Source organism: Hetaerina americana, unplaced genomic scaffold, assembly GCF_022747635.1.
Source record: "Hetaerina americana unplaced genomic scaffold, ioHetAmer1.1.p SCAF_4, whole genome shotgun sequence".
Classification (NCBI taxonomy): Eukaryota; Metazoa; Arthropoda; class Insecta; order Odonata; family Calopterygidae; genus Hetaerina; species Hetaerina americana.
The window spans coordinates 71,226,833-71,244,783 of NW_027286985.1; the positions used below are offsets into that span (position 1 = coordinate 71,226,833).

The following is a 17,951-nucleotide window of genomic DNA, read 5'->3' on the forward strand; positions in this document are numbered from 1 at the left end:
TTTGAGACAGGAAACAGCTCTAAAATATTCCAAAACAGAACCTATCTATAACAAAGGTGATGAAGATGATTTAACCACCGCATCATGTCCATTGTCCCTGTTTTAGTAAAATTTTTAAAGCTATAATGAAAGATCAAATATGTGCTTTTTTGAGTTAAATAACCTGTTTTCCTAATCACAGATTGACTTTCGATCTGGGAAATCTACAATTATGGCTGTGGATTCCATAGTTAATTCTGTCACTAATGCATTCGAAGAGAAGGAATCAGTCTCTGTGACACAATGTGATCTTAGTAAGGCTTTCGACTGTCAATTATTCAATATTACTTTCACCTCTAGAATATTATGGTGTTAAGGGTGTTGTACCGAAACTAAATGAAGTCATTTGGATGATCATCACCAATTGGGTGAACTCGATGGCTGTCGATTTGCAGCTCTTAAAGTAAAATGTGGTCTACCACAGGGCTCGGTGCTTGTCCCAGTACTTTTCATCCTCTTGATTAATGATTTGCCCTGCAATATGAAATCTAAATGTTTATATGCCAAAGACCCCACTTTTGTGCAGGAGTGTCAAAATCTAGAAAATTAATAGGTACGATCTAGCGCTACTCATGATTGCTCATTGTTGCGCATCACTAGCGCAACAAGACAGGCTAAGGAATGGTTTGATGCCAATCATTTGCATCTAAATACTAACATAATTCAGCATATTGTACGTTGTCTCAAATTAAGAATAACTGATATTAAAACTGCTAAAATACTAGGAATTTATATTGATGCAAAATTTCACTGGGAGACCCACGTCAGTCTGATCTATAATTATTGAGTACAGCTGTTTATATTTTAAGTAAGCTTAGATTTCTCATTCCAGATGAGTATCGTTAAACACTTTACCATGCCGTCTTTTAATGTCATTTGAATAATGGTTTTGAGTTTTGGGGTCATTCCCTACATGCGAAACTAATTTTGCTACAACAACACAGAGGCATTCGCTCTCTTGCTAATGTACCACCACGTAATTCCAGCAAACCTTTTATTATTACGTATGTAGGTAATCATAACTGTATTTAGTTTCAATATCTCGGGGGCTCTGATTTACGTGAAAGTTAGTCTAGAAACTTACCATTTAAGATCTTACATCCAGTACACCACAAAGGGTAAAGCGAATCTAAATACTACTTTTTGCAGATTGTCCCAAACTTACTACACATTTCATAATGTGAACATACGACTGTATGAGTATCTGCCTTCTTAGTTGAAATTGGTCTGGATCCAGAGTTTGAAGAATAGGGTATATATACCTGGTCACTTGCTCACCCACTTTACTCATTTGATGACTTCTTTTGTGATAACATTCATCTCATTTAAGAACTTATGCCTACATATTAAGTGATACTTATATTGACGACATTTAATATGGTTGTTTCAATTTCAAAATGAATATAGTATAATTATTATTACGGCAATGACATTCAGCCACGAAACTTATACATAAAAAGAGAATATAAAGTAGATGAGGATAGCTAAGGTCCAGGCATTGGATGGTGGGATAGAAAGGGCATCCAGGGAAATGATATAAGGCCGTGGGGGTACAACATATTCCCTCGGAACTAACAAGGTTTAGGAGAACGTGGGAGAAAGAGGACAACTACGTAAATTTACGAGTGGCGGATTAGGGAGAAGATTTTGTTAGATTAGTGATACTACCTATTCTAAAAAAGAGAGAGGATGCCGTTTGGAAGGGCAACGGAACAATGCTTGATTTCGCATACACCGAAAGTGATTCTCAGGATCACCAATTAGGAAAAGGAAATATATATGCAAATGATTTTTTAGTGTGCGAGGCCGGCTCTTCTTATAAAACAATTGACTATCGAATGCGCAAGCGAGCGGTAAGTGAATGTATATACTGTGCTTCAAGGCGTGTTGTCGAATTTGTTATGTCTTCAGAACTTCCCGAAGAAAGTGCTACCAAAAGGCCGCAGTTTGGAAATAGACTTCTCCATGATATGGATCAGGTTTTCCAACATAATGCGTGGTATGAATATTTTCAACTGTAATTCATCCTATTTTACATCATTGCACTCATTTTCAGTATCTTATTGTAAAAAAGTAATTCTTTCGGAGTGCTTTACTTCTGTCGGAAATGGTGAGCACTTGGATTTCGATCTAACTGAATTTCGTAAGAAACCCAAGTATGGATCCCGCTACTTGAGAAATGCCAACGATGTTTATAGGCACAATGCATGGTATGTTGTATGCAACATAAGTATACTCCATGAGCACGCTCTCATTTTACCAAATGGACATTTTTCTATTACGCTTGTTGCTTAATTAAAATGCAGTGTAATCGATCTGTATTGTATTGCTTAAATTCAAAAATTATGCGTACGAAAATTACCTTGTTACACCCCTCTTCCTTAAGTTTTTTGAAAGTTATTTCCTTCTTCATTACTTGGTCAAATTTACTTGCCTTCGTGTTGGATAAAAAGGTCATGGCCATTAACACAAAGTCGGCTATAAGGTGTGAGATCATCACCTGCAGTTTTTTATGGTGGCGTTGAGCATTCATTGGAAATTAATTATCCGGAATGAATTTTGGGGACAGTGTTTTTATCAACTGACGTTTTGAAAATGAGTTAAAAGTATCGAAATTCCTGAAATTATAATTTCAGGGCTACTGGTTTAAATATTTTATCGTTTTAGTGCACTGTTTAATTACTAAAAATGAATGCTAAAGGAAACTTGAATACCAAGCTAGCAATTAGTTTTTATGGAAATTTAAAAAAAATCAAAATTTAGTAGTTTTAATATGTTTGAAGAGTAGTTGAATAAGTTAACAACAGCTAGGGCAACAATTGCTGGCAGAACATTAATAGATCAGGTCATGACAAACTTAGATAATTGTTGTGTTAATACCATGGACTCGGGCTTGATGTTAGAGACTGCAAATCACATTGTTTATGATAAAACTTTTCTTGAGAACCAAGTGCAAATTATAAGTTTTGGTTTTAAAAATTGAATCTTGGAATGAAGTTTATACCAAGAATAGTTTCGATGATAAAATGGATGCATTTCTTGCCAAATTCAACTTTTAATTTGAAACAAAGTTTCCAGTTAAGAAATGCAAAGCCACATATAGATATGAGAAAAAGCGTGCCTGACTAACAAGTGAAATAATCAACCTTAGCAAGAAAAAAAGTGATTTATATCAGCTTGCTAAAACAAGCAAAAATGAAACTCTTGAAAAAGAATATAAACAATGCAGTAAATTCCTGAAGGAAATTGATGCAAAAGCACCTTTATCTTACAATGATATTTTGATCGCAAATTCAAAAACGAAATCAAGACTTCTTAGCAAATTATGCATAGGGAAACAAATGAAATTAGCCCTAACAGAAACTGGGAGCTTATGGCAACTGGTGGTGTTCAATCTAATCCATTCATTGCAAATACTTGGAATAATTTTTTAATTGAAACTCCAGGAATAATTGTTTCCAATTTCATTATTCTAACTTCAATTTCTGAATCTGTCACCCAACGCCAATAGTTCCACATTCCATATTTTTATATCCAGTGGCCAGAGATGAAATTATCAGCATAGGTCATACTCTTAGCACTAAGTTTCGTTCTGGGACAGATGATACACCAAACAAAGTTATTAAGTTTTCTATCCCTTAAATTGCTAAGTCCCTAAATCTATGCAACATGTCTCTTTCTGAAGGTATTTTGGTATTTTTCTTTCACGCCTGAAGCACAGCAAAGTTATACCATTTCACGAAAAGGGCAATGTGAACAATTTATGAAACTACAGGCCAATAATTTTGATCTCTGGTTATTCGAAAATTTTTGAAAAGGTTTTATGAAAACATATTGTAAACTTTGTAGAATAACAATCTGTATTTTAAAACCAAAAACATGATTTTAGAGAAGATAAATCAACATCTACAGCACTCAATGTATTCATTTCAAATGTACTGCACTCTATGGACTATAATTATCTATCCCTAGGGATTCCCCATGATTTTACTAAGGTTTTTGACACGATAAATCATGAGGTTATGTTAAGGAAATTAAAAAATATGGTATTTTGGGCATCTAAAATAAATGGTTCAGATCATATCTTCAGGGAAGACATCAAGTAGTTGAAATATCCCATCTTAATCAATCTACAAATCACAATGATAACTACCAATCAGTTGTAAAAGAGGTTAAAACAGGTGTTCATCAGGGCTTTATCCTGGGTCCTTGGCTATTTCTACTTAATATATATTATATGCTGGATGGTATTTTCAAAGCTAAATCCATTCTTTTTGCTGATGATGCTAACATTCTAATTAATTCCAAAAGCAGTCCTGACCTACAGCAAAAAGTAGACTCCACGGTAATATGCCTTAAAAATTGATTTCAAAACAACTTATTGTCAATAAATGTTCGAAACACAGTTGTATAAATTTTGGCAAAAGTCCTTCACTCTCGGTTAAGCTCTATGGCAAAGACCTAAATTTTGCTGACTGTGTAAATTTCTTTGGTGTTCAGATTGAATCATCCCTAAAATGGCCCTTACATATTGGCATCTTAAAATCAACTGAATGAAACTATTCCTGTTGGGATATTTTTTTTTAGTCCTAGTTTGTTTTTTCTAAAATGTCTTCATCATTCAAATTTTCAATTTTCCATCTCGATTATCCTATGGCATTATATTTTGGAGTGATTCAAACTATAACCGAAAGATTTTTGAGGTACAGGAAGTATCTTAAACATAAGAGCTATCGAAACTAAATATAAATAAAACAACTGAACTAAATAAAAAAGAGCTATTAAAAAGTAAGAGCTATCTTAAAAACTTACTATTTATACTGCAGACCTCATTATCATGAACTGCAAATTATGCCACCGACTGCTCTTTATGTACACAGTCTAATCTTATTTGTTGAGAATAATGTGCATATACGTGTATATGAAAAAACCTAAATATCCATCATCATGATACCCAGAGTAAACTTGACATACACAGTAAGGCACGATCATCTAATATGAGTGGTGAGGGGCCATACCTCTAAGGACCTAACTTGTTTAACATCCTATCTCCAGATTTGAAAGCATCTCACTCAAATAATTTCAAGCGTAAACTTAAAGCATACTTGCTTATTTAACTTTTGTACTCTTTGGATGAATTGTGCATTATATAAAGAAAAGTCTCAAATTTTGTTTGTATATAGGCATAATAAATATCCCTGTGCAATGTAAAAAACCTTTTTTTTCCATGTGTTTATACTAACTGTATGCTAACTGTATGTATGTATACTAACAAAATTGATGTACATTTTTTAGTTTTATGGCGAAACCATTCTGAACCAGCTTGTAGTGAATAAAGCGATAAATAAATAAAAGTTGGAAAAATTGGCCGTTCTCTAGCCATGTTTGCTTGTTCCAAATAGTAAATCTAGTTAAAAGTCGTATGCTTACATTTCCAGGAGTGGATAATCGAAAATTATACTCACAGATGTTGTTTTGATTAGTGTGATGGCGATGATATTTTTACATTTTGGAACACCCAAAACTTTATCATGACTATTCACTGCATAATCTGTCGAATAGAAAAAGAATTTTTTTATCTACTCAGTTGTATTCCATAGAGTGAGTCTTAAATCCATGACCTCACATGTGCTCACGTCTGATGTACACACATACCTAACAAATTCTCAATATTTTGACCATTAATTTTATTCCATTTGTAAAACAAATATAATGGCAATTGAATACAGATTAAAGTAGTTGGTTGCTCTTTTGATTTATGTATTATGATAAAACACATAAAGCTGAAATTTTCAGAGTTAATTAGAAAGTGTATGTTAAACTTGTCACTCATTCACTATAGTACAAATTCATAACTTTCGTAGTCTTTCATAGACTTTCAAAAGTCTTATAATGCAAAAATACATCATTTCTTGTTTTAACTACATAATTTTGTTAATGATTTCTTGAAGGCTTTACTGCAGTTGTAGTTTTTCTACTGGTTCTCATATAGCCAACATTTATTTCTCCTTTCAATGTAAAGGGGCATCCATTATCTGTAAAATTTGTATGTACCATTTCATTTTCTAGGGATAACGTAGACTGGGACACAGAGCAAGAAGAGGAAGCTAAAAGAAAAGTTGGTGAAAACTCAGCTGTACATGTTGACCAAGAATTGTTTGAAAAGTATGAAGTTGATGCCAACAAATATTGGGATGACTTTTATGGGATTCATCAAAATAGGTTGGTATTATTAGTTCTGAATTTTTTCTTCTTTCAACATTTCTTGATCTCCAGATTTTGACATTGTTTTTTAAAAATAAAATTATGATTGAAATTGTAACAACACTGTTCCAATTATAAAATTCAATATAAGTCAAGTCTAATTATTTTTATTTTTTTGGCAAAAATATATGCACTGTATTAATACTGATGCAATATGTATAACCACTTTAAGATGTGGTGGAAAGATAGAGATGGAAGTATAAGGACTCTTATTGGCAAATTGAGTTTCTCTAGGAAAACAGAATTGTTTGGTGAGTGATATAAGAAAGAATTTAGCGTCAAGGGAATGATCCTCTGCATAGGTTATCTGTTAGGCATTGGGATAATATTGGTAGGGAAGAACATACCTAGTACATATGGAAATAAGTAAACATGGAAATGGAATTCAAATGGGAAGTATAGTATGAGGATTGCTATTTAATGTATTGGAATTGTAAATTTACCATTGATTCAAGGAAGTGTTCTTACTTTGAAAATGTAAATGTACTATGAAATATTCAAATGCTCCAAGAGGCTAGTCTTTCTTCCTTTCTTTATGCCAAATATTTTACTTGAAGGTACTAATTTAAAGTTTTGCCAAAGGTTGTGTTGTCACGGGAGGCTCTATGGTATCTTTTGGAAAGTATGTGGGATATACTCTCTTTCTCTTTTGTAATATCATTCCAGCTTGTAATATTTGTATTGCATAGCTCTGTACCATGCAGTTTGAATACTTCATTGTTGGCAATTCATATGATTATATGTGAAACAGAGTATTTTTTTTTCAAAGTTTTATTGTGAAACGTGACTCATGTGTTATTGTTTAGGAAGTAAATGCTGAATATTTAGTATTTTTTACCTTGGAATTTGAATCTAGACCGCTAAGGTGTAAAATCTGGTGAATTGTGGTTATTCAAAATCAATGGCTTCTTGCTTAAATTTTTGAAATCACATCTTGAAGATTGAGTAAAATATATGAACTTCCCTGAAAATTTTAATCTGGCATGACTGGCTTTGTCACAAATGTGGCATCTCCAGATCAAAGGTTTCTATTTAACATGGAATAATGTGTGGTAAATTCTTATCGATATACATCTGATATACTGTTTGGGTGAATTTATTGAGAATATGAATCCAAATAATGGACTTGACAGGAATGTATGTGAACCACCATATGAGGCTTGTTTAAAAGGTTCTTGAAATCACCACCAGATGTCAGCACTTGAAAAATAATAGTAGTGGTAGTAATTAGGTAGTAATAGGTAATCCTCCATAAGTAAACTCATAATGCATCAATGCTATGGGAAGAGATTTGTGGTGCAGATACCTTTCTGTACGTAGTGATTTGTGAAAATGGAAAAAATTGAAATTTGAGCAGCGATAAAATACTTTGTAAAGAAAGGTATGAAAGCAAAGGAAAGTCAAGCTGACTTTCCGAACACTCAGCTCTGGTGGACTCTGCTCCTTCATATTCAGCTGTTGTCAAGTGGACAAATGAGTTTGTTTGATCTGGACAGCTTAAATGGTGATCCACGTTGTGGTCGCCCAAAATGTGCCTTTACCCCAGAAATTATTGCAAAAGTGCATCAAGTGGTCATGGAAGATTTTCCACTGAAAGTGCGAGAAATTGTTGAACCAAAATGTGCCTTTACCCTAGAAACTATTGCAAAAGTGCATCAAGTGGTCATGGAAGATTTTCCACTGAAAGTGCGAGAAATTGTTGAACCTGTAGCTTGTTTTGGTTATGCTCTAAGTTTGAAGGACGAAACATGGCACATGAGTTGAAAACTTGAGTTAGGTGTTGCCATCAAACTCAGGTTAGGAGAGGGTTCAGGGAAAGAGAGTGTATCAGTGACTGGGTGTGAGTTCTGAAGGGATTGGGGATAAGAGGGGGAGGGAGGGTGGGAAGGTAGGATGGATGCTAAGTTAGTGAGCCTGGGTGAAGTGAGGATTGAGGAAAATGATCATGGTGCAGTCCATAGAGGATGGAGCATGCAGGAGAAGGAATATGAACTTGTGAGAGCCCATTATTGGGGGGTTAAAAAGAGAACTCTTGGGTGTCAAAGGGGTGAGGTCAGCAGTAGTAAATAATGTAACTGAGTAATGGGGACAACTATTGCTGTGGTAAATGAGGATATGAAGAGAGAGGAAATGAAACTAAAAAATAAGTTTCCCATCACTGAGCCTCACTAGACCTTGATTTGACTCTAGTGCGCCTATACTCTGTCCTTTGTCTTTCTTTTTGGTGATTTTCCTGGATGAATTCACTTCGTCCTATTCCAACGGGTGTTCCTCTAAATGTGACTGATTTAAGTTTCGTTTTGTGAAGTGGAGTTTGTGTTATTCCATCCAAAATATAAAGGATATGAATCTTTTTGGTTTACTTTCCCTTTTTCTGGTCTTGCCTCACCCCCTTTCTCCCCCAAATTTGCACCTCAGGCTCTTTATCTCATCTGAAACTCTCCACTGTGGCCTCCATCGCTGTCGTTCCCCCTTCATATTTCCCCACTCTTCTATTTTCTATCCCCTCCCCCCAAGTGGTGGACCAATGCGAGTTAGTGAACACTCAATACCCCATAATTTACTTCTTTTCTGTCCATGGTCTCTCTCATTTTCCAGTTATACATTGGTTCCACTGTCCTAGCTCTAGTCACCTTTGGAGTGACTATCAATTCAGTGGAAACCTGGGTCAGAATATAAAAAGTCATTCTTCCTTCATTTATGAGATGTCTCAGTTGTTCTGCACCCATTATTAAGTTTCAGGTTATTGAATATAGTTAAATCCATTATATAGTTATTTGAATTAACTTTCTTTGCAAATCAATCATTACAATGAAAAAATTTTAGTGTAAAAATCATTCGCCATGACCGGGATTCCTGTGAGGCAAATGATTTTTTCACTCTGAAATAGTTGCATTGTAATGCACATTTAGCAGATGACTCCGTTTGAAGTTACTGTCATAGCATTGCCTGCAGTTTATTCAAAGTCTATCATGTTTCTCGTTGAAAACAAAACACTTGTGAATAAGTCACAAATGAATGTTATATAATGCTCCTAAAACATCATTGTTGTAGTCCTCTTGGCTCCCAGAACTGGATTTAATTAGTTTTATTTCAAACCTGAAAACCCCTGGCATAATTTTTCAAAAGATGTGTATTTTTTCCAGGAACCTTGGATGGTCTAAAATCCAGAGTAAAAAATTTTTCTTTCTTAGTTAAAAATAAATCTGCATAGTATAGGTGGCTGTATTTATGCTCTTATTTTAACTGTCATAAAATGATATATTGTTGTTATTTTCATATGTGTAATTATCTCCAGCTTCAATAGGATGTCTGCAGTTCCCGTTCATATATCTGTTTTTCATAAAAGTGAACAAATTAGATTGTTGTCCATATAACTGCAAAGGATAAATATGCCTTTAGCAAGTTGAGTAATACTATCACACCAAATATTATGTAAAAAAATCATTATCATAAGTTTAAGATATTTTTTGATCAATACAATGTTTTCAATAATTATTTCAGGTTCTTTAAGGATAGGAGATGGATATTCACTGAATTTCCTGAAATAGCCCCTGATATTTCTGGTGAAGTGCCTCCGACAGAGCAGATTTGTTCAGATTCATTACCTACTGAAAGTCTTAAAAACTGTGAAGCTAAACTCAGCAATGAAGAGGACAAAAGTGACTTTGATAAGAGGGAAAATTATAAGCAATGTGATCTCAGCAGTGCCTCAGGTAGCCCTGATTCAAGTGAATTGCTGGATCCAAGTTCAGCTAGCATTTTAAAGCGTGTGAATATATTGGAAGTGGGCTGTGGTGTGGGGAACACAGTTTTCCCCATTCTTCAGACAAGCTCTGACCCAAACTTATTTGTGTACTGTTGTGATTTCTCCTCTACAGCCATCAAACTGGTCAAAGAAAATCAAGAATATGATACAAAAAGGTATGTAAAGAGTGAGTGATCAAATGAACACCATTATCAAGCATTTTAACAGTAAATAATACTTTATAAATCTTTTGAGTGATAGAAGATTGAAGCCATATCATATGCTGTACCTTTTTGAGAAATCTGATTTATTTTGTTATTTCACTGCATCGGCCCCCTGGTCACCTTTTCTCTCTTTAATCCTTGTGAAAAAGTAAGAGAAATTTGTTGCTGCTGTCCTAGTTTTATTTGAGTTAGTTGTTATTGAAAAAAAGGAGTTTGGTGAATGGAACCAGAGAAACTAGGGTGTGGAGCTAGGTCTTGGTAGCCTGATTTCTACCCAATTTTTGTAATGGCTAGATGGTGCTTCCCATTTCATCTTTCATGCATAGAAATAAATCTACTCTGTGGCTTTTGCATTAATTCTTGGAAAAGATGGGATTAGATTGGTGTGGTGGCTGATGTGGTGGCTTCCCACCCAGAGGACCTGAGTTTGAATTCCAGAGGTGCCAGAATATCTCAGTGTTACCCAGATCCCTCGACCATGGGATTCTGTGGGGTATGCAGTCCATCAAAAGGGCCATTAGTGTACCCCTTTGCACTGTTCATAATTTAGTGTTGATGCCAGGTTACTCTCCAGCCTTCCTGTATTCCCTTAATATTCTGCCCCTTCCAGATTACTCATCTATCACTATTATTCAAATGACTTTAACTGTGGAACTCCTTCCCTAATAAGTACTACTACCTGGAAAAGAGCAAACTTTTAAGCTGTGAGTAGTTAGGAATACTGAAAGATTTTGGCGACAAATGGATTCTCTTTGATAATCTTGAAAAGGGTGAATGAAAAGCTATGATTTTCATTAAAAGTTTTAAATTTGTATTTATTGACTTTGGGTGTTGCCTAAGGGTTTGACATGGAACTGAACAATTCCTTAGAAAAAATACTGATTACGTAATTTGTGAAAATTGAGTGGAATTTAGTTAAATGTTTTTTCTAGTTTTAAACACAAAATAGAACAGCAAATAAGTTTGAAATAGAACTGCGAACTTAATTTGTTAGTTAGATTTTGTCTTTCCATTGTATCTCCCAATTTGGGCTTTGCTATCATATCTTCAATAACATCATAATTATTAAAATGAATAAAACATGTGAAATTATAACAAAGAAAAAAGGAAAATTGTTCAAGAATTCTCCTGTTTTTGTTAAAATATCATTAGATTTGATGTATTACTCTGATCATTTTTTCATCAATGAATCCAGGTTTTTGCATTCATTTGGCTGCAGAAAAAATAAAATTTTCTTCTCCTTGGCCTTTGAGAGCATCTTCCGTCATAGTGTTTGTTCTTGTTCATTTTAGTGTTATTTTTCCCCAAAGCATTTCTATGGGATATGAGTCTGGTAAAATAGTCGGCCAGTGGAGGACACTAACATTAGCTATTCAATGAAGAAACATAAATTTCATCAGGTATATCATAGCATCATATGGCATAATATTAGCCCTCAAGATCCCCCGCTAAGTTGTCTTCTCTCATCCATGAAGCTGATTAGAGCACTGTCCCCTGACCATAGGTCATTATGTTAGCCCAAGAGCTAATCATTATGTATATGAACAGCCAAGGGTCATGAATTGGCAAAGTTTGTGGCACACACGCGAAAGCCAAATTGGTTGTAATATCTCTTTCTTTTGGTGAATATTCTGCATTTTCCAGCAGTTTTAGTAGCGAAAAAAGGTAGCTTTAAAGTTTTCTCCTTTTCTTAAACACTCATGTACATAAAGATTATAAATACACTCATGTTTTCAGTTCCATAAAATTCTTCTTTCCGAGTCCCTCTGGAATAACTTTTCATCGCACGCATTGTAGCATCCTAAACCTCCAAATTAAATTAATGTATGTTCAGCTATTGTGAAATTTCATAAAATCATTATTAATACTTGTCATAGTAATAACCTGATAGATGTGTACACTTATGCTCCAGCCTGCATTCTCCTGGGATAATATGGGTGTAAATGAAGTACTAATTGCCTTCGTGAAACCAGAATTGTGTGTGTACGACTCTTTTGTTGGCTTTCACCTGGGATGTACAATCGTAAAAAATCTATTGATTTTAATTTACTGTTGTAGCATAATCCCAAATTGATAAAAATGGTACCTATTTCCTGGACTCTAAAATGGTTCAAGTTTAACTGTAATATTTTCTTTCCCAGGTGCCATGCCTTTGTGTGTGATGTCACATCTGATGATTGGAATCCACCTTTTCCTCCAAATAGTTTGGATTTTGTTATACTCATTTTTGTTCTCTCTGCAATTCACCCAGAAAAGTGAGTATATTTCATGATGTGCTAATTTAAAACATTTCATTGCCATGAATGATTTTTTTCAACCTCTCACCACTACCTCACCCCATGTATTCAAAGAATGAACCATGTAGCTGCCAAGCTGTTTTATTACCTAAAACCTGGGGGAATGGTGATGTTTCGAGATTATGGCCTATATGACATGGCTCAGCTGAGATTTAAGAAGGGTAGATGTCTCTCGGACAATTTTTATGCAAGAGGTGATGGCACAAGAGTGTACTTCTTTGCCCAAGGTAATACCCAAGTTTGTTTCCTTGTCTCTAGTGTAGATTTTTCCATTTTATTGTTAAAACAAACAAGCATCCAAATGACAATGAGAATGTGTTGTCAATATTCTCAACCCTAGATGTAGAATGATTAGGGAATAATTTATCAGGAAATTAAATTTTTATCCTGCATTCATACATATTACATGATGATTTTCATCAGGAGTCAAAATGTTTTTTTGAATTTGTTGAATGTGTTTTGTCTTAAATTTAGAAAGATTGAATAATTTTACATACTTTTTGATGAGGGTAAAAAGAAACTTTGCACTGCCACATAAAGATATAATATTTCAGACAACCATGGTTTCGATGCTGTACAGCAAAGTTTCTTTTTTACCCTACTCATGAAGGTATTCCCCAAAGTAAAACCTGAAACTGCTGTGTTTATCTACTTTTGTTATTTTAAAAATATGGTTATGCATTCAGTGGTGTAGTTTTAATTGATTCTTTAATCCTCTTAGTACCATCAATTTTCCCTAGTTCAAATGAAGGCTGCCTAAGGTCCATTAAAACCTTAAAAAATTATGCTTGATGAAATGACTCAAAATATTAAAATACATATTTTACAAAGTAAGAACGATCACCTTTGCTACTTGGGTAATTACACATCATGTAACCAAAGTATAATTATAACCATTTGAATTATGGTTTATGAATGATTTAATTTGTTGTTTAACACTGCTTTTTGCTCAAGAATTAGAAGCTGAAATATTAGGTGATTATACTAACAGTGCTCAAAGGGACAATCTTAACACACTTCCTAAAATTGCTATTAACATTCATTTATAGAAGTCTCTTGTAATATGAATGCTTTTATTATGTTGGAGACCTTATTCTTATATATTATACTTATTATTATGTATTATACTTATATATATAATATGTATTATACTTAATATTATATATATTACTTATGTTGTTATGTTATTCTTGAACAATTCCAGTTAGCGAATTGAAACTTTTCATTTTCCTGCTAGTTTCTCGTATACTATTTTAAGTTTCACATGACAAGAAGTAATGTACCTAATGCCCAAATCATTTTTTGGAACTTTAGTTTAACCAATTACATTTTCATTCATTATTTTTGAATAATTATTGTTTTCATTTTTGTGTATCAAGTGGAGAATGGAAGTAAGAATACTTGAACATATGATGGTATTCTCAGAAGTACCAAACCCATCAATTAAACAAAAAATTTTGGAAAAAAAAATGTATTTTTCAACATAATCTCCTTTCTGCTCTTTTCACTTTTCCCAGTGATGTTCAATAAGTTTGATACCCTTTCTATAATAAGAACTGTCTTGCTCCTCAAAATAGCCATTAACTGCCGATATCCCTTCTTCACGGTTGGAAAATCTTTTACCACAGAGCCATTTTTTCAAGATTGCGAACAGAAAATTATCCGAGGGGGCTAAATCTGGCGAATAGGGTGCGTGAGGTAGCAATTCAAGCTTTAATTCATGACTTTTGGTCATTGCAATGATGGATTTGTGAGCTGGTGCATTCTCTTGATTAAACAACACTTTCTTCTTAGACAAATTCAGCCGCTTTTGCTTGATTTCTTCGCTCAAACGTTGCAATAAGTTCGCATAATACTGGACGTTGATGGTTTTTCCTTTTTCAAGATAGTCAACAAAATTTATCCCATGCGCATCCCAAAAAACCGATGCCTTGACCTGGCCTGCAGATAAAACGGTTTTTGCCTTCTTTGGAGGTGGTTGTCCCTTTTGAATCCATTGCTTTGATTGTTCTTTTGTCTAGGGTGTGAATTAATGGACCCATGTTTCACCCATTGTTATGAAACGGCACGGAAATTCTGCTTTTTTGCTGTGCAACTTTGCTAAACACTCAATTGAAACATCTTCACGACCCTGGTTTTGCTCGACTGTGAGCAAACGCAGCGCCCATCTTGCACACAGCTTTGTAATGTTCAAATTTAACGATGATCAATTTTCACAAATTCACTGAAAACGTTCACTATTGATGGCTGCCAATACTAAATAACCGTGAAGAAGGAATTTCGGCAGTTAATGGCTACTTTTAGGAGCAAGACAGTTCTTATTATAGAAAGGGTATCAAACTTATTGAACATCGCTGGGAATAGTGTATAGAGCTGAAAGGAGATCATGTTGAAAAATAAAAACATCTTTTTCAAAATATTTGTGTTTTCTTTGTTGGGTCGGGTACCTATGGGATTATCCTCGTATCAAGGTTTTAGTCCATTGGGAGACCATTTACCTCAATCCACCTGAAATATTATCTTACAAGTAGTTGGTGGAAAAATTGTGTCCCAGATTTTTTTATGTACATCATTCTAAATTTAAATAAATGGTGTTGGACCCATCTCTTGTAATAAATTATTGTAAATTTGTTTTGATTCTCCCTAGAAATATTTCTGTGGCATTTCTGTAATTAACCTTATGTGTAGTTGAGATTTATAACATCAACTGCTGATTTTGAAAGCATTGGTTAAAGGAAAAAATTAAGATTCTCATGTTTGGGAGCCTTAATATTCATCTCTTATTCTGAGGGTATTTTTTTGTAACATTTATATGCTTCATTGATGCCTATATTAATATTATTCATTGTCATCTGCTATAGTGGATTTATATTTTCATTATATGGTTTCATTTTGATATTTCCTTAACTCTTCAGTGGTAAAATGTACGTTTAATTGCGTTAATTTTTTAAGACCTTTAGTATATAATGTTGCCACAATTAATATGATGGAAGAGAATGCATAATTTCAAATTGAATGCTGATTTTTTATGTAGGTCATACACATTAAACTATCTCAGCTAAGTTATGTTATCACTCATCTGTGAGTTTGTGTCGCATATTAGATGTGCATTACACTTTCTTTATTCCATTCAGTTGAATAAAAAGTAATATCTTTGTTTCAGAGGACCTGAGGAAAATATTTGAAGGAGTTGGTTTCAAGGAAAAAGAAAATGTGATTGATCGCCGTCTCCAAGTCAACAGAGGGAAACTTCTGAAAATGTACAGGGTGTGGGTGCAAGCTAAATACCAAAAACCTGTGGTATAGTAATGTATTCCAGTAGGTATGTGAACAAAACAGATTTTGATTTTACCACTTTGTTGGTGCAAGATGTAAGAAAAAATGATTTTAATAAGCTCTATTTAATTATTAAATCTTTTAATCCATAATTGATAGAATATTGTGATTTATTTGAAAGAAAGAAGGCAAAAATTGTTTTTCAGGCAGCAGCTGTAAGGATAGCATTCTAAAACATCTTTTTGATTGAGTATCAATCCATAATATTATTAAGTGCTCACTATGTGTTATCCATGGGAAACTGTTATCCATGGGAAACTGTTATCCATGGGAAACACTTTTTCAGGAAGCTTTCAATCCATCGACGCAAGAACCGAATTCATCACTGCTCGGTTGGGCAGTGATCTATCACTATTATAATTTGGCAAAATTGTTCTGATGATTGGAGGAAGCATGAGGAGCACAGCTGGCAGAATGGAGTTGCTCTGATTTATAATCTTCACGGCGGGGGGTTCAGCTTGTTACCATGTCAATCTGGATTTATATAGGGAGAAATACATCTGCATGCATGCAGTTTACTTTTTACCTCTGAGAAGTGGACAATTGGCTTAAGCACACTGAGACAGTCGGGCAAAATATTGTTTCCCACAAATAAGTTGTGCCATGCATGATTTATGGAAAGTTTTATTAGTAGATTTCAATCAACTAAATTCCTAATTATTGAAATTCACTGGAAAATGTCACAGAAGTGTTTATGTGAAAACCAAGAAAGAAGTACCCTGCCAAATAACTAAGCAAACAACCAAAATACATTTATTAAATATAAATATATTTGATAATAGTAATGCTGGTATTTTCATGCCAATTTTTATGCCTTTTAAGTTAAATGTATGTTTCTAATATTTCACTCCCCTACATTTCACAATTACAGCAACAAATGCAAGAGCCAATCATTTAAAACCTATCAGTTTTTAGTTTTAAAATGACTTGGAGATTATGACCCAATATTTTGTACACATCCACCAAATGAAGTGGCAGGTGTTTACCAAATGACAGTTTGAAATGGATTGCACATGACAGCATTGAAGACAACCCACTGCACCAACATATTCATGGAAATGATTTGCAGTAAAACCTGAATTGCATCTTACAAAAGTAAGGAAAATTTAGCAGGTTGTGTACTTATTACCATTGGGCACATGCCCATTAAGAATTTTAGTTGAGAACAAGTGTGTGTGTGAAGCATGGTCACTTGGCAATTGTTTTTTATTGGGATCTGCCATTTATACTATTGTATAGATCAAACCCCAAATTTTTGCTTTAAATTTCCAATTTTTTTATGCATCATGTCTTAGTTTTTACTATATTTTTAATTATTAAATGCTGCTAAGTTGATTTCAGTGTAATAATTTTATTAATAAATTATGAACTCTAGTTAAATCCATGATCTCATGAAAAAGAACCAAAAGAAATTCAATTAAACACTTAAAATGGCATTTATCAAGTAGTAAATGATCAATATTTATTTTGATTATTTCAATGTATAAACAGTGTGAACCACTGTTGGAGACAAAAATGCTACTCAAATGGTAATGCTACAATTGTTTGCTTTTACCACTCTACTGCAACAAATAGGTTATGGTTTTTGTGCTAAGAAAAAATAGCTGTGACAGCTTGTTATAATGACAGTAATTTGAAAAGTTCTCGAAATGGAATAGAATTAATTCACTTACCTCGGTGAAACTTTTATATTTGTTGATGTATTCTCCTTGTACAATAATGCACCTGGTAGATCAATGTTCCAGTCTCTTGGTCCCATCTTAAAAATTAAATTCCCTCAGGCCTGCAAAATATCCTAAATATCTACTGCAACTGTTAGTTTTTATGTTTGAAACAAATTTTCATTCACTGCGAAATATTTTGAGCTTAGGGAAGAGATGTAAATCTGATGGACCCAAACAGGCAAATGTGGATGTGGCAACAATTCATATCTTAGTTCATGCATTTTTTCCATGGTAATGACACTTGTGTGTTGGCATGCATTGTCTTGATGAAAGATGACTTTTTGCTCTAGTTGGTCCAGGAAGTTAGCTTAGTATTGTC

General features: G+C 34.0%; 1 protein-coding gene across 2 annotated transcripts; it reads left to right on the forward strand.

Moving 5' to 3' along the window:
- The first annotated feature begins 1,865 nt into the window (after positions 1–1,865).
- Positions 1,866–17,095, forward strand: Mettl2 (methyltransferase-like protein). 2 transcript variants are annotated; one of them, XM_071589739.1, is made up of 7 exons: positions 1,866–2,038; positions 6,109–6,261; positions 9,808–10,227; positions 12,417–12,530; positions 12,627–12,799; positions 15,736–15,894; positions 16,195–17,095. In XM_071589739.1, exons 1-6 carry the CDS (start codon positions 1,878–1,880, stop codon positions 15,876–15,878), a joined length of 1,164 nt encoding a protein of 387 aa, XP_071445840.1. In that variant the 5' UTR covers positions 1,866–1,877; the 3' UTR covers positions 15,879–15,894; positions 16,195–17,095. The 2 variants fall into 2 exon arrangements, with proteins under 2 accessions (XP_071445840.1, XP_071445839.1); XM_071589738.1 differs by lacking the exon at positions 16,195–17,095 and having other exon boundaries at positions 15,736–16,000.
- Positions 17,096–17,951: the final 856 nt, after the last annotated feature.